This window comes from Syngnathus scovelli, chromosome 7 (genome assembly GCF_024217435.2).
Source record: "Syngnathus scovelli strain Florida chromosome 7, RoL_Ssco_1.2, whole genome shotgun sequence".
NCBI lineage: Eukaryota > Metazoa > Chordata > Actinopteri > Syngnathiformes > Syngnathidae > Syngnathus > Syngnathus scovelli.
Window position 1 is genome coordinate 2911219 of NC_090853.1, and position 18650 is coordinate 2929868.

At 45.9% G+C, this 18650-nt stretch overlaps 2 protein-coding genes across 3 annotated transcripts; one reads left to right on the forward strand and one right to left on the reverse strand.

The window, feature by feature from the left end:
- Positions 1–1220: 1220 nt before the first annotated feature.
- taok1a (TAO kinase 1a) lies at positions 1221–10920 on the reverse strand. 2 transcript variants are annotated; one of them, XM_049725274.2, is made up of 20 exons: positions 10587–10920; positions 8009–8293; positions 7808–7879; positions 7617–7718; positions 7479–7524; positions 7280–7376; positions 7030–7143; positions 6860–6951; positions 6687–6780; positions 6535–6616; positions 6297–6464; positions 6005–6205; positions 5758–5886; positions 5446–5682; positions 5242–5370; positions 4897–5100; positions 4576–4815; positions 4182–4394; positions 3897–4079; positions 1221–3638 (listed from the first exon to the last, which is right to left on the reverse strand). In XM_049725274.2, exons 2-20 carry the CDS (start codon positions 8138–8140, stop codon positions 3090–3092), a joined length of 3084 nt encoding a protein of 1027 aa, XP_049581231.1. In that variant the 5' UTR covers positions 8141–8293; positions 10587–10920; the 3' UTR covers positions 1221–3089. The 2 variants fall into 2 exon arrangements, with proteins under 2 accessions (XP_049581231.1, XP_049581232.1); XM_049725275.2 differs by lacking the exon at positions 10587–10920 and adding an exon at positions 10343–10558.
- A 1451-nt stretch (positions 10921–12371) lies between these two features.
- Positions 12372–16866, forward strand: tsr1 (TSR1 ribosome maturation factor). Its single transcript, XM_049725277.2, has 15 exons — positions 12372–12548; positions 12782–12885; positions 12980–13208; positions 13289–13423; positions 13509–13939; positions 14007–14151; positions 14215–14384; positions 14880–15106; positions 15166–15325; positions 15387–15497; positions 15584–15716; positions 15785–15901; positions 16006–16146; positions 16217–16291; positions 16388–16866. The coding sequence occupies exons 1-15, from the start codon at positions 12431–12433 to the stop codon at positions 16564–16566; spliced, it is 2475 nt and encodes an 824-aa protein (XP_049581234.1). The 5' UTR covers positions 12372–12430; the 3' UTR covers positions 16567–16866.
- The last annotated feature ends 1784 nt before the right edge of the window (positions 16867–18650 follow it).

Here is an 18650-nt window from a genome sequence, read left to right on the forward strand (position 1 = left end):
ACGCCGCACGCTGTGATTACTTCCGGTCCACGGACCAATCAGAGCGCAGAAAATCACGAACGTCGGAAATTGAACGCGTATACCTAAAAAATAAAGTAAAATACAAAATAAAATTAGACACAACGCCTTTTATACTAAAATTACTTTATTACAGCTGATTTATTTTCAATAATCCCTCTGCCAACATAATGGTACATTATAATACAAACAAAATAGTAGATTTGATTCTATTCTTATTCTTTTTAATGAATCTTTTTTCTTCTTAATACAATTCGAATCGACTTTTTAAGTATTTGAGCATCTCGTTATGTGTAGCATCTTCATAAACTCTCATGACCATCTATACAATTTAATACAGGTTACAAGTTGTAGTGGTAATGCGCCAACAAAAATAAAAATACTGACATCTTCAAAAGAAATGCAATCTCTATCTTCTCACTGTATTTGTCACCAAAGCGTGCGCGTTTGTGTTGGCCTCTGGATCAGATGTGATAGCTCACTGGAGGGGGGAAAGGGGGGGGGGGGGGGGGAGCAGGGGTCACCACATGGCAGCATATGGGCCGGGCAACTATGGCACAGTGTTTGGACCACAGAAGACTTCAGCCCTCTCTGTCTGTTGCCTTATTCAGAATCCTCAATTTGCGTTCAGTCAGTCAGTCAAGTCAGTCAGTAAGACCCCCCCCCCCCCCCCCCCCCCGCCCCCCCAAAAGGAAAAAGACAAAATCAAAAACACATCCAGGTTGGTGGAGCGATGGGATATTGATAACCATCCAATCACACAGAAACATTGACAGTGACAACAAAAGTGAAAGTTGGCATGGGGTCGGTGAGGTTCTGCTGTAGAAAATGGATGGTTAAGAGTAATTCGTTTTTCTCCAAACTTTGTATGACAGAAAGTTGTCATGGTAGTTTAAAACATGGCGGTAGTTACCGGTGCTTGGATTGGCAACAAGGTGGATTAATTTGCTTAACATGATGTCCAAGTCAAGTGCTTTAAAGCACATGGGGTCAAAGGCCATGCATTTTTTATGGTGGCCCTCCCCACTAAAGCAAATTGGATCTAATTGGTTTAATGTGATTTTGGCACGAATATTTTAATTTTAACAGACTTAACACAAATTGGACAATAGTTGAACACTTGGGGGGGGGGGGGAAATAATAATTGTTGCACACAAATTAAAATGTATAATTTTGGGGGTTAATTTCTATCAAAGGTCAAATCTTAAAAATAGGGAAATCACATTGCGTAGTTTTTGGATATTATATTGCATGGAATAAGTTTTTAAATTCGATGTCAAACGTTTGATGAAATTCTTGACCACACACTTCCTGTTTCAGATCTTTTGGCTTTGGTCCCGTCACCGAGCAACACCCTGTTTTAGCACTTTTCTTGTTGTCAACTTTGTTTTGAATTTTTACACATTTATCCTGTTCTCATTATGCATTTATTAACATGAAAAATATTTATTTCAGGAAAAAAAAAGCAAATTATTTAAAACGAACAATTTGCTTCCAAGATGCGTCCATCACAGTTGAAGCACACCGACATTGTAAATTAGAACTCACCATTCTTGCTAAGTGAAACAAAAAATTTGTATTTTCCACTTAGTGATTACAATGTGGCCCACAAAAAAAAAAAAAAAAAATTAACAGCCCCTCTAACAGTTTTGTCACGCAATGCAGGCTGCTCCTGCAACGTGTAAAATAAACAGCTAAGTGCTTCGACGCCACATTTGTTCATACTTGCGTGTTCCCTCACAAACGCACACGCGTGTGCTGGATTCAGTCAGCGGCGACGTGTTGTCGCACCTTTTGCGTTGTCGCCGTGGCACCCAGCCTGCTGTCATGGTCATGGCTTTTAAACAATCCCACCAAGTTGCTCAACCAACAAAGCCACAACTCCAAATTCGGCTCCACACGGTTCAGCCGACGCGGCGGCTTTCAACCGACATGCGCCAGGCTTGCCGTGGGCTCCGCCGCATCCCTCCGACAACGCTCAGGTGCTTTCACCAAAATAAATCAAATATTTACTTTAAAAAAAAAAATCTTGCATTTAGCATAAAGTGCTTTGAAAAGGCAGCAGTTTTTTTTTCCTCTAAAAAAAAGGCACTGATAAAAAAATCACGATCTGATTTTGATTGTTTTTGAAGGTAAGTGTGTCACTGTGGACACTGATATGTCACCTCAAAAGAGTACCACTGCTCTAAAAGATTAAAAAAAAAAAAAAAAAAAAGCACTATTTACACATTCCTCTCCACTTCTCACAGTTTCTTTTTAAGACTACTCGGCACATCACTACGGCGTGAACTTCTGAATATAATTGGAACTTGTGGAAATAAGAAGGATCCTAAGAATGCTCAAACACGCACCCACACTCTACAAACGTTTCCACCGGGGTTCTTACATTTTACACATATGGCGGAGTCTATTTTAACATCACCCATAAGAACTTATAAACACGAGAACTTCCTTGAAATGGGGAGGGGTTATACGGTTAAGCGTGAAAGTGACCCATTGGGGATTTAGCAGACTCTGAACATATAAGACCTAATGTTTGAAAAAGGCACCGTCATCAAGCTTGCGGCCTTGAACCCGAGGGAGGGAAAAAAAAAATAATGCTTTTTTTTTTGGGGTTGTGACTTTTGGCTGGCGGCGGTCTAAAATGGATCCCGATGGCCATCGCAGCAGGCTGGCATTACGACACTGTCTCGAAGCGCAATCAGTACGGGCCGTGGGGGGTAGGGGTGGGGGTGTAATATTTGAATATATGGTGATCTTTCAACAGTGTTTTCATGTGCAAAATGGGAGCCGTGAAGGACAATTAAAAAAAAAAAAAAAGTTAGCGGGTATCAGTAAAAATGTGCTGACGTCATAAACCTAAAGGATGTGAGGGGTGGGGGGGTGGGGCTGCGGCTATTTGCAGACCATTTGACCTGAGCAACATTGATTCAACCACACATCCACGTGTGGGTGCGCACAGTAGAAAAAAAATGAAGGGAGGGAGGGAGGGAGGAAGCAGGGGGGGGAGATTTCTTGGCTGCTGCGTTTGGTTGCACTTGACACGTGCGCCAGCTGAGCAACCCGAGGACTTATGTGTAGGACAGGTGGGACCCGTTGGATATTTGCGAGGTGACGCTGGTACTCCTGCTCATGCCCTGCTCGCCGTGGCCCCCGGGCGGTGTCCTCCCCATTCCTTGGGGGCTGTTTTGCACCACGGCGCCAGTGCGGGACACGAGCGACGCGGCTGACGGGTGACCCCATGGCTGCGGAGCCCCTCCTACTTGGACGCCTTGACCCCAGCTCTGCGGCGTAGGTGGCCCACCGGGACTGGAGTGATAATGGCGATGGCTGCCTTGGCGGCTCGAACCCCCCGCGCCCGAGCTGCCGCCGCTCCAGTGTGACCCGTGAAAGCTTCCTGACGACGGCGGCTGCTGCTGCTGAAGATGGACACTCCAACTTGACGGCGATCCGGGAAAGCTGTGGCCGAGGGACTCCGGGGAATTGGATAGCACCATGTTGCTGAAGCCCAGGCGCATGCTCTCAGAGTCGAAGGCCTCCACTTCTCGCGCTTGACGCTCCAGCAGGCTGCGGATTCGCTCTGAGCGATTGTTCTGCAAGGACACCACCTCCTCCTCGATCTGAAAGGCAACAAGTGGTCAAATGCAACTGTTGAAAAAAAAAAAAAAAAAAAAAAAAATTATATTACAGTGACCCCTAGATTCCATTAGCGAGTTCAGACTTTACTCTCAGATGTAATTCCACTTTTGGCCGCTTGGCGGCAGCCCACATCTGTTCTTTTGTTGGAGATTATATAAAGATGACTGAATATTTCAGTCCTCTATCATCTGTGTTTTACAATTTATGGGAATTATTATGACGAGTTTGACAGAACAAACCTTTTGCTCCAGCAGCGCTCTGCGTAGCGACACCCTCTGTTCCAGATCTTTTCTCTCGCGCTCGTGCTGCGCGTCCGTCTGCATCTTGATCTTGCTCTGATAGGCGTTGAGAAGCTCCAGCTCCTGCTGAAGCTGCATGCGAAGGCCCTGGCCCTGGGACTCTTGAGTCTCATCCAGCCGAAGCTGGGGGATTGAGAAATCATTTCAAATAAATGAATAAATACCACGCAAATGGTCATGTGATGAAGTTTTTTTTTTTTCCCCCGACGTATTGCTATTACTCACCGCCTGAGTGGACAACATCTCGTTGATGGAGTGGTCGTACTGCTCGGCCAAGATGGCGAGTTTGCGGTGCTGCTCCTGCTTCAGGCGCTTGAGCACGGCCTTGTGCTCGGACTTTGGTGTGGTCTCCAGCAGGTGATTCCTCAGCGCTTTGTACTGCCGGGTCTGGATCTTGCAGGTGTCCTGGAATTGCTTCTTGATCTGTAGCTCTTTGGACTGTCAAAGAAGAATTTATGACTGAACCTCTGATCATGAACCTCATTAGTTCCAGGAGGTCATTTTTCCCCAAATCGAAATGGATCGGATTTTATTAAATATGAAAATAAACACAATTAGCATTTTACAGGCTTTGTTCAGTGAGCCAAAATTTCTGATACTTGAGCAAAATTTGAAATACCTTGAGGCTCTTGGGCTGCTGGCGGACCTCCATAACGTGCTTGCGTCTCAGCTCCCTCTCCCGCCTCTTGTTGTACTCCTGCTGGTTGGTGAGCTCCGTCTGGTGCTGCAGTCGGATGAGCTCGCCCCGCGTCCTCTGGATGGTGTTGAGCTGGCGGAACTCCAACTCTTGCATGGACTCGTGGTGCCGTAGGAGCATGGCGTGCTCCAGGTCCTTCTGGGTCTGTCGTTTGTTCAGCTCCTGGTTGCGGGCACCGAGGAAAACGATCGGTAACGACATAAAGACAAATCGAGCGTGGGATAAAATCGTGTCATTCCTAACCTCGCGCACTAAATCCTGCTCGATGTTGTGGCGAGCGATCAAAATCCTCCGTTTGAACCTGCGGGACTCCAATTCCAAATACTGCCTTTGTCGGCGCTGCAGGTTGGCCTCCTCTTCGGCTTGGAAGTGTTGGAAGTTCTCTTTCTGCTTGGATAACCACTCCTGCTTTTCCTTCTTGGGCGTCGACTGGTTTTCGTTCAGCTCCTGTGTTCAGGAGGAAACGGCGTGAGAGGTTTGTTTGTGCTCTTCACCTCGTTTTACTATAACGTAAACCACTGCAATAATAATGTGTGTAAAACGGAAATAGTATTCGGCTAACTAAGACGACAAGGGTGGATTCACTACCTCTTTCAGTTGTTCCTTGCGAAGTTTGTACTCCCGCTTCTGTGATTCGAGGAAACTGTTCAGTTCCTTCTTCTGCTGGCTCTGGATGTGTTGGTGGAATTTCTTCTCGTCGTTGCTGAACGTTTTTGTCTATTGGAAAGCAAAACGCGTTAGTTGGCAGGGGGAAAAAAAAAAAAAGCTGATGTTTTGCAAAACAAGACATACATCCTTCTCCATGGAGCCTTGGTGCTTCTTGATGAGCTTCTCCATCTCCTGAGCGAAGCTGTTCCTCTGGTTCTCCAGCTCCTTATCCAGGCGCAGTCGATGCTCGTCCATCTCCGCCTTCAGCTTGTTCTCCAGCGCCATCAACTGTTTCTGGTGCTGCCGCCGCATACGCTTGTACCCCAAGATCTGCTCTCGTAATTCAGAGTCCTGCTCGTGCTCCTTGATCTGCCGGGTGAGCTGGTGAACATGGCGGAAGAACATTTTTTGTAGTGGTGCTGGCTCGCCAAATACGACAAAGGACAGGTCATTTACCACTGAGGCTGTGCGAATGGTCGCAAAATGTTCACGGTTGCGTTTGGGCCGCGGGGCGTTGGCGGGCTGGGATTGAGGTTCAGATGACCGAGCGTGAGGTTCAGAATCTTTCTTGTGCGCTCCTTTCTCCTGAAAGTTAAGCACGACAATTATTTGTAGATTACATTTTGGACATAATAGCCAGAAAATATTTTTGAAAAAATGGATTTCCAAGAACTCTGGAAAAAGCACAAAATAACGGTTTTACCGGTTTGACGTGTTTGACGGAGCTGTTGGACATGACCGTGTGGTCCCCCTCCATGTCCACCTCGCTTTTGTCATCTCCGGCGTCTGTCAGGCTGTTGACGGAGCTGCTCTGGGAGCTGGCGCTGATGGACATACTGGGAATGGACTGGTTGCTGCCCACACTGTTCACCGTGCCCGTTCTGCCCACGCTGTGTTCCGGCTCCTAAAAATAGCCCGACGTGTACGGTGTCAAAAAACAAACACGCTATATATTCCAATGACAGCGACGGAAAAGGACGCCGAGCTCGACGGACCTCCTCCTCGTCCGCGGCTTCGGTTGCGGGGCCGTTGTGGGCTTCGTGAAACAAGAGCTTCTTCATTTTACGATACTGCAAATTATCCAGCTCCCTCACTGCATCTTTCGTCCGATTGATGAGGTCCAGCAGAACCGATTCGGGGCGTTCACGCTGGACGAACGCGTGCTGAGGACAGAAACGCATTGTGTTCAACTTTTCGGAATATTGATTTTTCCTGACTTTCTTTTGTGCTGACCTTTAAGAGCTCCTCGGACGTGGGCCTATCTTGGGGACATTTCTGTAGGCAAGAATCTACAAAGTTTCTGAAATAATCCGTCCTAAAAAAAAAAAAAGAAACGGTCAGTTCCGGGGTGCTGAACGTGGAAGAGAAATGCGGCTGCTGCTCACCATTCGCTGGACAGCAGCATGGGGCTCTCATTCTGCGCTATGTGATATAAGGCACTCATTGCATTCATATTGAACAGTGGCGGCTTCCTCTCAGCTACAAACAAAACACACAAGTCAGGCTAAATCAGAACAGCTCTCAGATTTGAAAAAATAAAATAAAATCATGACTTTACCTAATTCAATGCAGGTTATTCCCAAAGACCAAATATCCACCTTGCCGTCGTATTGGCCCTCATCCATAGCCAAGATCACCTCTGGGGCCATCCTAAAATAAAAAAACACATATCAGCGATGACTGCGTTTACAAAAAACGGCGTTCAAAAGCTCGCGTCATTGGGCTTACCAATATGGCGTCCCAACAAAGGAGTTGGCAGGACAGGCGATGGAGGCCGAGCCGAAATCAGCGAGTTTCACCTGGCCTGGCTCTGTCAGCAAGATGTTTCCTGCCTTGATATCTCTGTCAAACACACACGAGCGGGAGGGGAGGGGGGTCGGGGGGGGGCGGGAATGAGTGCGTGATAACAACTCTGCACAGAAAACAGAAAGCCCGAGGCCGTCGGCGCTTGCAACACGCGCTCCTGATGAACACTCACCGGTGAATCATGTTGTGGGAGTGAAGATAGGCCAAACCTTGAAGAGCACCGTGTGTAATTGCGGCGATTTCCACCTCTTGCAGGGGCTTCTTGTGCACTGGAGGAAAAAAAAGAAAATAACCGACATGCAAATCCAGAAGGGGTGGGGGTGAGGGGGGGGTTCAGGGATTCATGTGAAAATTGCTCAACTTTCACTCACCCTCTAACAGATCTGAAGCAGAGCCTAGACAATACTCCATCACCAGCTGAAATAATACACAAAATAAAGTCAAAAGGGTGTATTAAGTGTCTCATTAAAGGCTTCCAAGGGTCCAGCAGAGTTGGAACATCTTCTCACCCAAGCCGTGTGTTCTCGCAGAAAGCATCCTTTGTACTCGATGCTGTTTGGGTGTTGTATCCTCTGCAGGAATTTCACCTCCTTGATTATGTCTTGCCATTTCTGAGGAGCATGCAGAGGGAAAGTAAGTCAGAGGGGGGAAAAAATAACCAACACCTAATCACTACGCTAAGAACTCTCAGGAGTCCAACCTCGCTGGACTGCTTTCCGCTGTAGGACATCTTCTTGATGGCCACCACCTCATTTGTTCGCACATCTTGTGCCTGAATGACAAAGCGAGCAGGACACTGATGTCATCACTTCTAAACATTTGTCATGCAAGTACGTCATGAGCTTCTTTTTCCACGTCTTTGCTTGAACCGGACTTTTTCTTTATTTTTATATATACTCACAAAATATACAGCGCCAAAGCTGCCATGTCCGATTTCGCGTAGGTCCGAAAAGAGCTTCTCCGGATCTTCCTTAAAGAAGAGCTCGGCAATTTCGGGGTCCTTTAGGCTCCCCGTCCGACTGCTGTTGGGCATAGTGGGGAGGTGGTAGTCGGGGGTGGGGTTGGGGGTGGGTGGGGGGTGGGGTTGATGCCGCTGCCGCCGAACTATCCGGGTCTGCGACAGCGACTAAAAAGCCCCCACCGACGGCTCATTTGCAGGACAGTCGCCTCATATGTGTGGTCACCACTGAAAGCAAAGGAAAAAAAAAAAAAATACACATTGTAATTCCATTTAAAAAAATTCTGTCAGCTGCCAAATTTTGTTTAAATTTTCAGGAGGGGGGGGGGGACCACTCCACATCTGAGGTGGTCGTAACATTTTTTACCTTTCTGTGAGAGGAGTTCAGATTTCAGATTTCATTTCAAGCGCGTAATAGGAACGATGTCTTAAGTTTGGGATTGGACGACACCCTAGCGCAAGATAAGTGGGTTGCCATGGTGACAACTCTAGTCATGAGATCAGGAGGGCTGTGTCCTGAAAACCCTCACCTCACACCGCCGCCAGTGGTATGCGGACAGAGCGATGTCACCCCCTGACAAAAGGTCCCGAGGTGACAACACACTGCCTCACTTGTCAGATGCCTGGCTGAGACAAAGCATTCCAGTGATGGAACTTCTCGTCAAACCTGTACGCTCCTAGAAAACATGTCCTCAAAGCTACCACGGCCTAGTCTATTTTTTTTTTTTTGTTGTGTATCGTCACATGCAGGGGGGGGCTATTTATGCCGTCTCTTGCAACTGCCATACAGATGTCGAGTGTAAAAAAAAAAAATCGCCAAGGCCCGCTCAGATGATCAGCTGCTAGCAGATGCAAAGTCGAGGCGGGAGTCACAAGACTTTTTCTTCGCCTGCCTGGGACAACTAGCGCCTCAGATCAGGCTATCGTCTTCTAACACTAAACAAGTCGCGACTCCAAACAAATTGAGCGGCAAAATTGACTTCTCGTCTCTGCCGCGGTTCGAGCTAGTAGAAGCCGGTCGCCATGAACCCTCAACATCCAAGAAGACCAAGATGATGCCTGCCATTATGAAGGCTGGCTCACCAAATCCAAAGCTCCACCCCGAAAACTACCCTATAATTTTCCGGAATTCTTAAAGAAAGCATGGCACGGACGTGTTATTAAGACACCTGTAAGTGGTTTATATTATGTAAAAAAATGCATATGGAGGCCTGAGGCCCTCTTTATTGCCATTTTTCCACCACAACAATCGTCATGGAGCTTTAGTACCACAATACGTGACAACATTCACGGTCGACACGCGTGAACGCCGACCACTCATACCTTCTTCACGCGTGTCACCTTTTCGCGCAGCAGCACGCACTCGCGCAAGAATGCGGCAGGACGAGGCGACTGAGCTGGAGGGTTTCTCACCACTTCCTGTTCACATAGCTATAGGGCAATTAGTATCTCCGTATTAGACCTTAAAAGGAATTAGCGGTGTCTGAAAATAAATGTAAAATGCAGTCGGTGACGTGAGTGAGCGCACGTCGGAAAAATGGCAGTGTCGTATTGTCATTTATTTATATATGTAGATCCAATGGCAATATTTTACGTATTGCGGTTGAGTTGATTCCTCAGACTTTTGGCTCACGCTTATCAAGTGGCAGAACACACTTTTGGTAAACATATGATTAAATAGATTAGTCATTTCCTTTTGACACACAACTTGGATATCAAAAGCTTATATAGTTTCGCGGTATGTGGAAACATTCATTACGTTACGACACACATATGTCGCAGTTATAGGCGAGATAATGCTAACTGAGTAGCCCACTTTGACCAGCAATTATCGCCAGCCAAACGAGATTATACCTGTGGTTAGTGAGTACCCCCCCCTAACCGGTGAAGTTGCAACACAAGTAGCTTTAGAGATTATCTTATCCTTGTCACTTTTCTACGACAGACTCTCCGGGGAAAATAAATAAACCCACTTATCTGTGTTGCAAAGCGTTTCAAATAATGTGGTTTGATCAGATCCCCGACAACTAACTAGCCCAGCGTTGGCTATGATGTTAGCACCGAACTTGACGTTAGCGAGATTAAGTTACGTGTCATATGATAAAACAAGCCCAACAATGCGCGTAGTGTTCAAACCCGAGCGTGTCGTTCGGCGATTGTGAAATGAAAGGAACAAACATTGACTTCGAGTTCGTTTGGTAGCGATAAGAGATATTCGGGGGCTAAGCTAAAGGGATGTTTGCTACGTTAGCTTAGCCACGTTAGCTCCGAACTCACCCTCCTGTGACAGGCCAGCTCTCAGGCGGTGCTGTAGAAATGTCGTTAAATTCAAAACACTAACACAAAAAACTACGTGTTCCTTTCTTTCTCATTCCTTGGCCCTGTGGCCGAATTAGCGTGTCGGATTCTTGCGGTTCTCTCGGCTGTCACTCGATGGACACAGGAAGACGACGGAGTTGATTTCGGTTACAAAAAAATATGACGAAAGAAAAAAAAAAAATCAAGAAAAGAGCATACACACCCTTAGAAGTGACTTGGGTTGCCAGAATGGTCGAATCCCACTCCCAGGCAAGGCAGGTCCAAAGATGGCTGCCGAGTACTGCCTCCGCCGCCTCCCTTGTCGTCAAAAGAAAAAAAAAAAAAACAAGTTGAGGGCAATAACGTCAGTGAAGTTCAAACGGTGCCCAAAACGGCCTTTTAAACGAGCCACGATAATATCCGAGGTGCGCTCGAGTTACGTCAGAAAAAGGCCGAGCACGTCAGCGTGGTTAACTTCGACTTGGATGAAACCAACTCAAGTCAGATCCGAGCGTCCGCCTGGCTTCGACGCACTCGAGCAGTTCCGCCCTGCCTGTTGCACTCAACTCTCTCTGACCCACAAACACGAGGAGGTGGAGACATTCCAGGCCAATAACACTTCATACACTACCTTTTTTTGTTTTTCTTTAATGCCAATTTTATCGACCCGTTTCTCCATCCAATATATCTGACAAGTGAAATCAAAGATCCCATTCTGACCTTTATTTTACACCAAAGGTTGGACATGAAGGGTTGCGTAAGTCGGGCCTGAGTCTGACCTTATGGGTTTTTTTAGGCGGTTGCTGACTTTTGGCAGAAAAAAAAAATTGATTACACACACCCTTCAGCATTCTCTCATGGAGGCTAAGCCCCCGCACTCATAAAACCTAGCGACGCCCCTGGCTGTATCTCCAGGAGTTTCCTGGTGCATCAATTCATTGATCTGGACCAATATGAATATTTGCAATAAAATTGTTGCAGTATCATTGTGACTGGTGTAGTCCTGAATTAAAACTTGGTGTGTATCAGCCCATGTTGGGCACAGATGGAGGAATTGTTGACCAATTTCAGAATACTATGCCACTGCGGTTGTCTATCTCCATATGCGCCGCATCCTGTTCTGATAATTTCCTTGTTTTTTTGAGGGAACACTGAAATAATGGATTCTCTGGTATTGAAGATTATTCTTTCTCGGGTTTGTTGACTCGCTTAATCGCAAGGAGGGTGCCCAGTAGTGTCTGTAGGCGGACATTTTGTCTGTGGAAATATCCTACAGCAAAAGAACTTTTCCTTCGACAATATTATTTCCCTGCCCTTGAGCAATCTTTTTTTAATTATTATTATTTATTGGAAGTGTTACTGAATATTGCAATGACCTGTAATTCTAGTTACAAAAGTACCATCTGCAATTTTATTTTTTGTGGCAAGCTTGTACTATCTGAGAAGGATCATCAGGTTTGAATCAGATTAGAATCATCCTCAACAATGGACTTCCCCCAATAACTGGCTTCCCACACAGACAACTTCCAATTCCAATCTTTCATCAGAAGACAAAGCCATGACATTCTTCCCTTAGGGCTGTGCATGCTATTTTTGCATTCAGTTGCTTGATGTGTCATATAATATTGTTTGGAAGAAGACTCTGTAGCAGTCTGAATAAGATCCAACCAATTATCACTTATTGTTATGATCATAACATCTGCACTTTAGTGTTTATTATCATCATATTATTTATTATTATATATTATTATTGTCTGATTCCCAATTTAATGTGACAAATGGCAATGTATGGTTTAATTGCTATTTTGTTACAGAACTCACCTCATTAAAGGGCTTCTTTGGATCATGTTAAAAACGCATTCAATTTTAAATGCCTTTGTGGAAGAAAGATCAGTTAGGCGGCAACATATGTATTCTTATTTACTACCGAAGCTTTTATTTTGAAGGAGTACCATTGAGCATTTTATTTTGAAAATATATCCCGGAAGTCGGGACGCAAATCGTCCGTCATGACCCTACGTCACGAGTGCGGAAGTCGACCGATTGTCCCGGCCCACATGTCGAAAAATGGTCGCGCAAGGGGAAAAACAACAAGGCCATAGACCAGGTGTCTATAAACAGAAAAACAAAGGTCATAAACATGGCAAGCATCGGACAAAAGGCGAAATTGAGAGAGAAAATAAAGGTGAGTGTTTTGTTTTGAATAGAACACGGGCTAGCTTGCATTAACCTGTGTTGTGGCGGCTAACCAAACACACGTGTTTACATCTCTAGTTGAACAAATGTGCTTTTACCAGGATATAAATGTCAGTGGACATGCTAATGTGATTGTGTACATTGATTTAAAATGCACACAATTTGAATATTTCACATCCGTGTTGTGTTTTTTCCCCACTTTATCTAAACGATCTCTTGCAGGAAGGGTGTCGGTGATAGCCCTCACGAAAAAACAGAGAAAAGAGCAGCGAAAGATTGACAGAAAGAACAAAGCTAATCAACTACGCAAGAACAAGAGAGATATGGTATTGATTTAAATGCTAATCAATGAGGCTGCATTTAGAGGTCCACATCCCCAATACTACAAAACTCCCATGCATATATTCTTTATCCTCCTAGGTCCTAACAGAGAAGCGGCGTTTAGGCAGCAGAGATGGTCCTCCTATTCTGGTGGCCGTGGTGTCTCTTCACGCAGCAGTCGATGCCGGCGCTGTAACCAAATTGCTTCGTCAAGAGGGCGCCGGCGGCGTCGTACACCAGGAGCACTCTGTCAGCGGCGCCAGTGACAGTTTTGGACTGGTTGTGTCTCGGTTTAAACAAAGATTTACCTTTCTCAGAACCAACACAGGTAAGGATGGGTGGTTGTGTGTTAGAATCTTCGGCCACGCCGCCCTCCTACAAAAACAAATTTGTTTTCTTTCTATCCAGATGACATGCATTCACTGCTTGACGTAGCAAAAATGGCGGATAGCCTTATGTTTGTGCTGGACTCTGCTGAAGGCTGGGACAGCTATGGAGACTATTGTCTCTCCTGTCTCTTTGCCCAGGGTCTCCCTAGCTATGGTAAGATCAACCCTTATCACATCTTAATCTGTATATTATTAAGGTTTATTGATAATCTATGTCATCAAAATCCACACCCTGGTAGCTCTTGTGTGTCAGGGCGTGTCCGACCTCCCCGTAAAGAAGAAGGTGGATTGCCGCAGGGCCCTGTCCAAAGTCACAGAAATCCGCTTCCCCGAGGCTCGGCTCTTCTCTCTGGACACGGAGCAGGACGTCACCCTTCTGCTCAGACATTTGGGCACGCAGAGACAACGAAAGCTGGGCTTCCGGTCCAGACGCTCCCATCTCCTGGCCCAACACGTCGCTTTTACGCCGAGTGGCTCCGCCGGTCTCGGCACCCTTTGCGTGTCTGGGTATGTCCGTGGGCGGCCTCTTCGAGTGGACAGGCTCGTGCACATCAGCGGACACGGAGATTTCCAGCTGAGCCAGATCGACGCGCCGATGGACCCACTCCCCTTAAACGCAACTGCGCCCAGAGCAAGCAAGCCCGGCAAGGATGGGGCGGTTGACATGATGGTAGGATTTAAATTAAAACTGATTGCTAAGAACTTTTATGAATTGATGTTTGCGGGTTCTTTTACAGGATGGTGGTGAAGCAGATGCCCCTGTGCGGGTGCTGATGAAAGCCGACCCCTCTTGTAGGGAAAGCCTGCAGACTGAGGCTGAGGTGGACCCGATGGATGGAGAGCAGACTTGGCCTACAGAATCAGAGCTGCTTGAGGCTGAAGGTACAAAATGGGACCAAGTCTCGGTTTGACAGAAATAATTACAATTTAATTGGTGTCTTTTAGAGGCCAGAAAAAACAAACGCGTGATGAAAGTCCCAAAGGGAACGTCCGACTACCAAGCGGCGTGGATTGTGGATAACGACGAAAACGATGACCCGGATGAAGAAAGCAGCGAAGATGACGATGACTGCGACGACGAAATGATGGAGGAGGCACCCGACAATGAATCTCAGGTAAATTGTATTCCTGGTTTATTTGGAATAATTACAGCAACAAAAAAAGTTGCAATTTAAAAAAATAAAATCTCATTTTAAAGTTGTGGCAATGTGGCTAGCGTGTTCCTGTGCATACGTGACTCATACTCGGTGCACCTTGCTTTGACGAGGTGCTGTTAGTTTGTTTATCGAAGCGTCCGCCGCGGTGGGCCCGAGCCCACAACAATAGCGCTTTGGAGCAGTCGTCCCGAGAGGAGCCTCCTGCCTTCCTGCTCGACGCACACAACTCACTTCCTGTCTGGACTAAGCAATAAGGGAGGGGGAGACTTGGCCCAAAATGATTTATTTCCAGCTTTGCTTAAAAGAAAAAAAATCGTTTGATGTTGAAGTTCACACACGAGAATGTGTGAGTAACAATGGGGTTCTTCATGGTGTTTTTTTTTCCGTACAGGAATGTTGGGCGATATAATGTTAGAAACCACCTGATTCTGAAGAAAATTCCTCTTTGTTCAGGACGGAGGTTCCGACTTGCCCTCAGAAGAGGACGATGATGATGGAGAAGAGGAGGAAGAGGAAGAAGAATTGTGCTCCACCGAGCGAGCCGGCGCCGACCAGCGCTACGACGAACACGTGGATGAGGCGGCCGAAGAGGAAGAGCTCAAACGTTACCGCGAGGCGCGAGCCAACGAGATGTTCCCCGACGAGGTGGACACGCCTCTCGACGTGGCCGCCAAAATCAGGTGGGTTCGGATGTGTACTATTTAGGGTGCTTGATTTTTATTTTTATTTTTTTTTCCAGGTTCCAGCGCTACAGGGGCCTTAAAAGTTTCCGCTCGTCCCCCTGGGATCCCATGGAGAACTTGCCCCACGACTATTCACGCATCTTCCAATTCCAAAGCTTCGAGCGTACCCGCCGCCGCATCCTGGCCGAAGCCGCCGAAGAGGAGGAAGGCGCCATGGTATGCTTGAATATTGTTCTAGATCATTGTAGAGCGTTGTCCTAACACTCTGCCGTTGCAGGTGGGCTGGTACGTCACGCTCCACGTGTGTGACGTGCCCTCCTCGGTGATGGAAGGCGTGCAGGCGGGCAAGCCGCTAGTCCTGGTGTCTCTTCTCCCTCATGAACAGAAGGTCCCTGTGCACCTCCATGTTTCAAGCAAAATGTCCATTTTAAAAGCAAGTCTAACTTTTTTTATTTTTTTTATAAATATATTTAGATGTCAGTGATGCACCTTTTGGTCAGGAGACACCCCAGCAACGTAGATCCCATCAAATCCAAAGAAGAGCTAGTGCTCCACTGCGGTTTTCGCCGCTTCAGGGCCTCGCCTATCTTCTCTCAACACACTTCAGGTAAGATGGACGGTAAGATCTGACCGTGCAAGCTTACTACTGAGGGATTAACTGTGGTTGCTATTCAGCGGATAAACACAAGATGGAGCGCTTCCTCCTGCCCGACACCCCCTCTGTGGTGTCCGTGTACGCGCCCATCACCTTCCCCCCAACAGGAGTCCTGCTCTTCAAACAGAGAGATGATGGTGAGATCAATAGAATTTTTCAATTCTCTGGAATATTACAGAATTAAAACGTCACTTATTGTGATATTAAGACTTTTTACTTTTATTTATTTATGTCTGTATAGGTGTGCAGGACCTGGTGGCGACCGGCAGCCTGCTCAGTTGTGACCCTCAGCGCGTTGTGCTCAAGAGGATCGTGCTGAGCGGGCACCCGTTCAAAATCAACCGGCGCTCTGCCGTCGTCCGTTACATGTTCTTCAACAGAGGTGAGCCTTCTTCACTTTAACTTCTGCGCCGAACCGAGTACGACTTCCTTTTGTCTCCTTTGCTTGCTAGATGACATCATGTGGTTCAAACCTGTGGAGCTGCGAACTAAATGGGGTCGGAGGGGCCATATTAAGGAAGCTTTAGGTAAGAAAAAATTTCACTGCAACATGCTGTAGATACATTTTTGTGAAAAAAAGGAACTGTGTATTTTAAACTCGTATGTTGTTGTTTTTTAAACAGGAACACATGGTCACATGAAATGCGTGTTTGATAGTCAGCTGCGCTCTCAAGACACGGTGCTGATGAACTTGTACAAGAGGATCTATCCACGATGGACGTACGACCCCTACGTGCCTTTGCCTCTGCCCTGGTTCAAACGGGAGTCCACCGTGGACGTGCAGGACTTGGACATGGAGTAGACAACAAATACACAATTGGTCTTGAATCAGACTCCCCTTTTTTTTTCCCGTTTATGATTGATTGGGACTCGCCCAGTTGAGTTGTTTTATACATTTGACCTACAAGTGCGTTCAGATTTGGTATCATCATTTCCAAAAGAATAAAATCCCATTTTAAATTGAACCCTGCACACTTTTTGATTCGACTCTATAGCCTTTAGATTGCTATCTTGGTTTTGGCCGCTAGAGGGCGGCAATGTATAAATATTCCATGATATGATCCTGTATAAAAAGTTGCAGAATAAAGACAACTAAAACTTCCATATTGATTTTATCAATATTTATTCATCTATTTTCATTATTCACTTAATTTATTATTGTTTAAATTATGACTAACAATACAAATCTGAGTATTTCTAGAACACTAGTATTTTTTTAATCAGGGCTTTTTCCTTTCGCTGACTTCTTCACCCATCTGGTTGCTGTTTTCGTAACAATATCAATAAGAAAAATACCAATGTGTGTTCTAAAAGCTATTTTCAAAAAAAATACAGCTGCTCATCTGAATTCACAAATTCACTTCAGCCGTTTTGTATAATGTATTTAATCACTTGTCCCATAACAAATTGGTTACAGTATGAAACAATAGCTCAAGTATGTGAGAGGGATGGAAAAAGCCTTCCAATTTATTTTTTAACCCATCGCAGCTTAGCAAAGAAACATGGCATCTCCATGAGAACAATACTTGTGCACACATCCTTTGAGCTGTCCCCTCTGACTCCTTGAGAAATGAAATCATTATGCCCCCCAAAAAAATGTGGTTTGGAAGTGTGGCTTGCCCCACGTTTGACCCGATGGAGCCCCTTCCTCAGCGTGCAGTTCACAGCCTCATTGTTGCTGTCAAGACCCAAGGCCAAAAAAATGCAACGGGGGAAATGCTTGATTTATGAATCTGAGTATTTATCGCAAATCGCAGCCCCCCCCCCTCCTCCTTTTTTTTTTATGCATGCTTGCAGAAACATGATTCATCCCCGCGGGCATGCCAAGATGTCTGCATGAGCAAGCGCAGGGCGAAGACGTTGAGATGGCGGCAACGTGATCCAAAGTAGAGCAAAAGTTCACCTTGTGCTCCCCCCCCCCTTCCAAAATATAAAAGTATTATTAGAAAAGAAAGACGATACACTCGAGTGATGTATCGTACTTTTTTGGAGGAGCGGCATACTTTGTGCCAACACTCACTTTATTTGCACGAATTAGGTGATAACGACGATACGTGTGCATTTTCAAGGTCACGGCGAGGGAAGGCGCAATTGGATATCCCCTAAATGCAGCAACATATGCGGCGGACGCGCCAAAGGCTAACACGGTTGACTTCCATGTTGTTTTTCCCATAGGAAATCATGTAAAGTGAATTCATTTGTTCCAGGCGTAAACTGTCATCAAACCTCAACAAAACATTTCAAAGTGATTCGATTCATATGTATCACAAAAGATTAGTGATTTAAAAAAAATTAGCTAAAAAATGCAAATATTTGGAACTTTCAAGTTAAATATAACAGAACTGATTCTTTCACACACCACTAGAGGGAGCCAGAACGCCACTATTGGTACAGATTGAGAATGACAGCTTGAAATGCTCACTGAGCTGAGGTCATGCAAGATTTTTCTGCATATTGTCACCTCTAAAATGTTTCTAGCTCTATGATTAAAAATAAAAAATCCCTCAGCTTTTTATTTTTTAAGTATATAATTTTTTTGGCACACTTAAAGGTCCCACTATACCAGATTGGGATGCCCTCGCACGCTCCATTCCTCCCGGCTCTCCCTTTTGAGCTCAATTCCGAAAACCAACAGCAACGTGGTACATAGCGGCGAATCCAAGCCGTGACTTTGAGTGTTTGGCACATGTCTGCAGTCAGGAGACATGAATGCTGGTGACTTAGTGCTTGGTTGGCCCAAGAATGTCTTGCGGTTCCCACTTCACTGCCACCACACTTGGAAGGCGCCCTGCTGAAGATATAACGGGTGAGATCTTTTTCCATTGGACGCAGATGAAGAGGGCGGAAGAGGAGAAAAAGACGGCAAGAGAGATAAGACAGGGGCCA

Excerpts from the sequence above, each read along its gene's own strand:
- taok1a (XM_049725274.2), bottom strand. The coding sequence starts at position 8,140 with ATGCCCAACAGCAGTCGGACGGGGAGCCTAAAGGACCCCGAAATTGCC. Across the intron at positions 7,144-7,279 it reads TCCCACAACATGATTCACCG|AGATATCAAGGCAGGAAACA; the intron begins GTGAGTGTTCAT and ends TGTGTTTGACAG. Across the intron at positions 6,465-6,534 it reads CGTCCGAGGAGCTCTTAAAG|CACGCGTTCGTCCAGCGTGA; the intron begins GTCAGCACAAAA and ends TTCTGTCCTCAG.
- tsr1 (XM_049725277.2), top strand. The coding sequence starts at position 12,431 with ATGGTCGCGCAAGGGGAAAAACAACAAGGCCATAGACCAGGTGTCTAT. Across the intron at positions 13,940-14,006 it reads ATGGGGCGGTTGACATGATG|GATGGTGGTGAAGCAGATGC; the intron begins GTAGGATTTAAA and ends GTTCTTTTACAG. Across the intron at positions 14,385-14,879 it reads CACCCGACAATGAATCTCAG|GACGGAGGTTCCGACTTGCC; the intron begins GTAAATTGTATT and ends CTCTTTGTTCAG.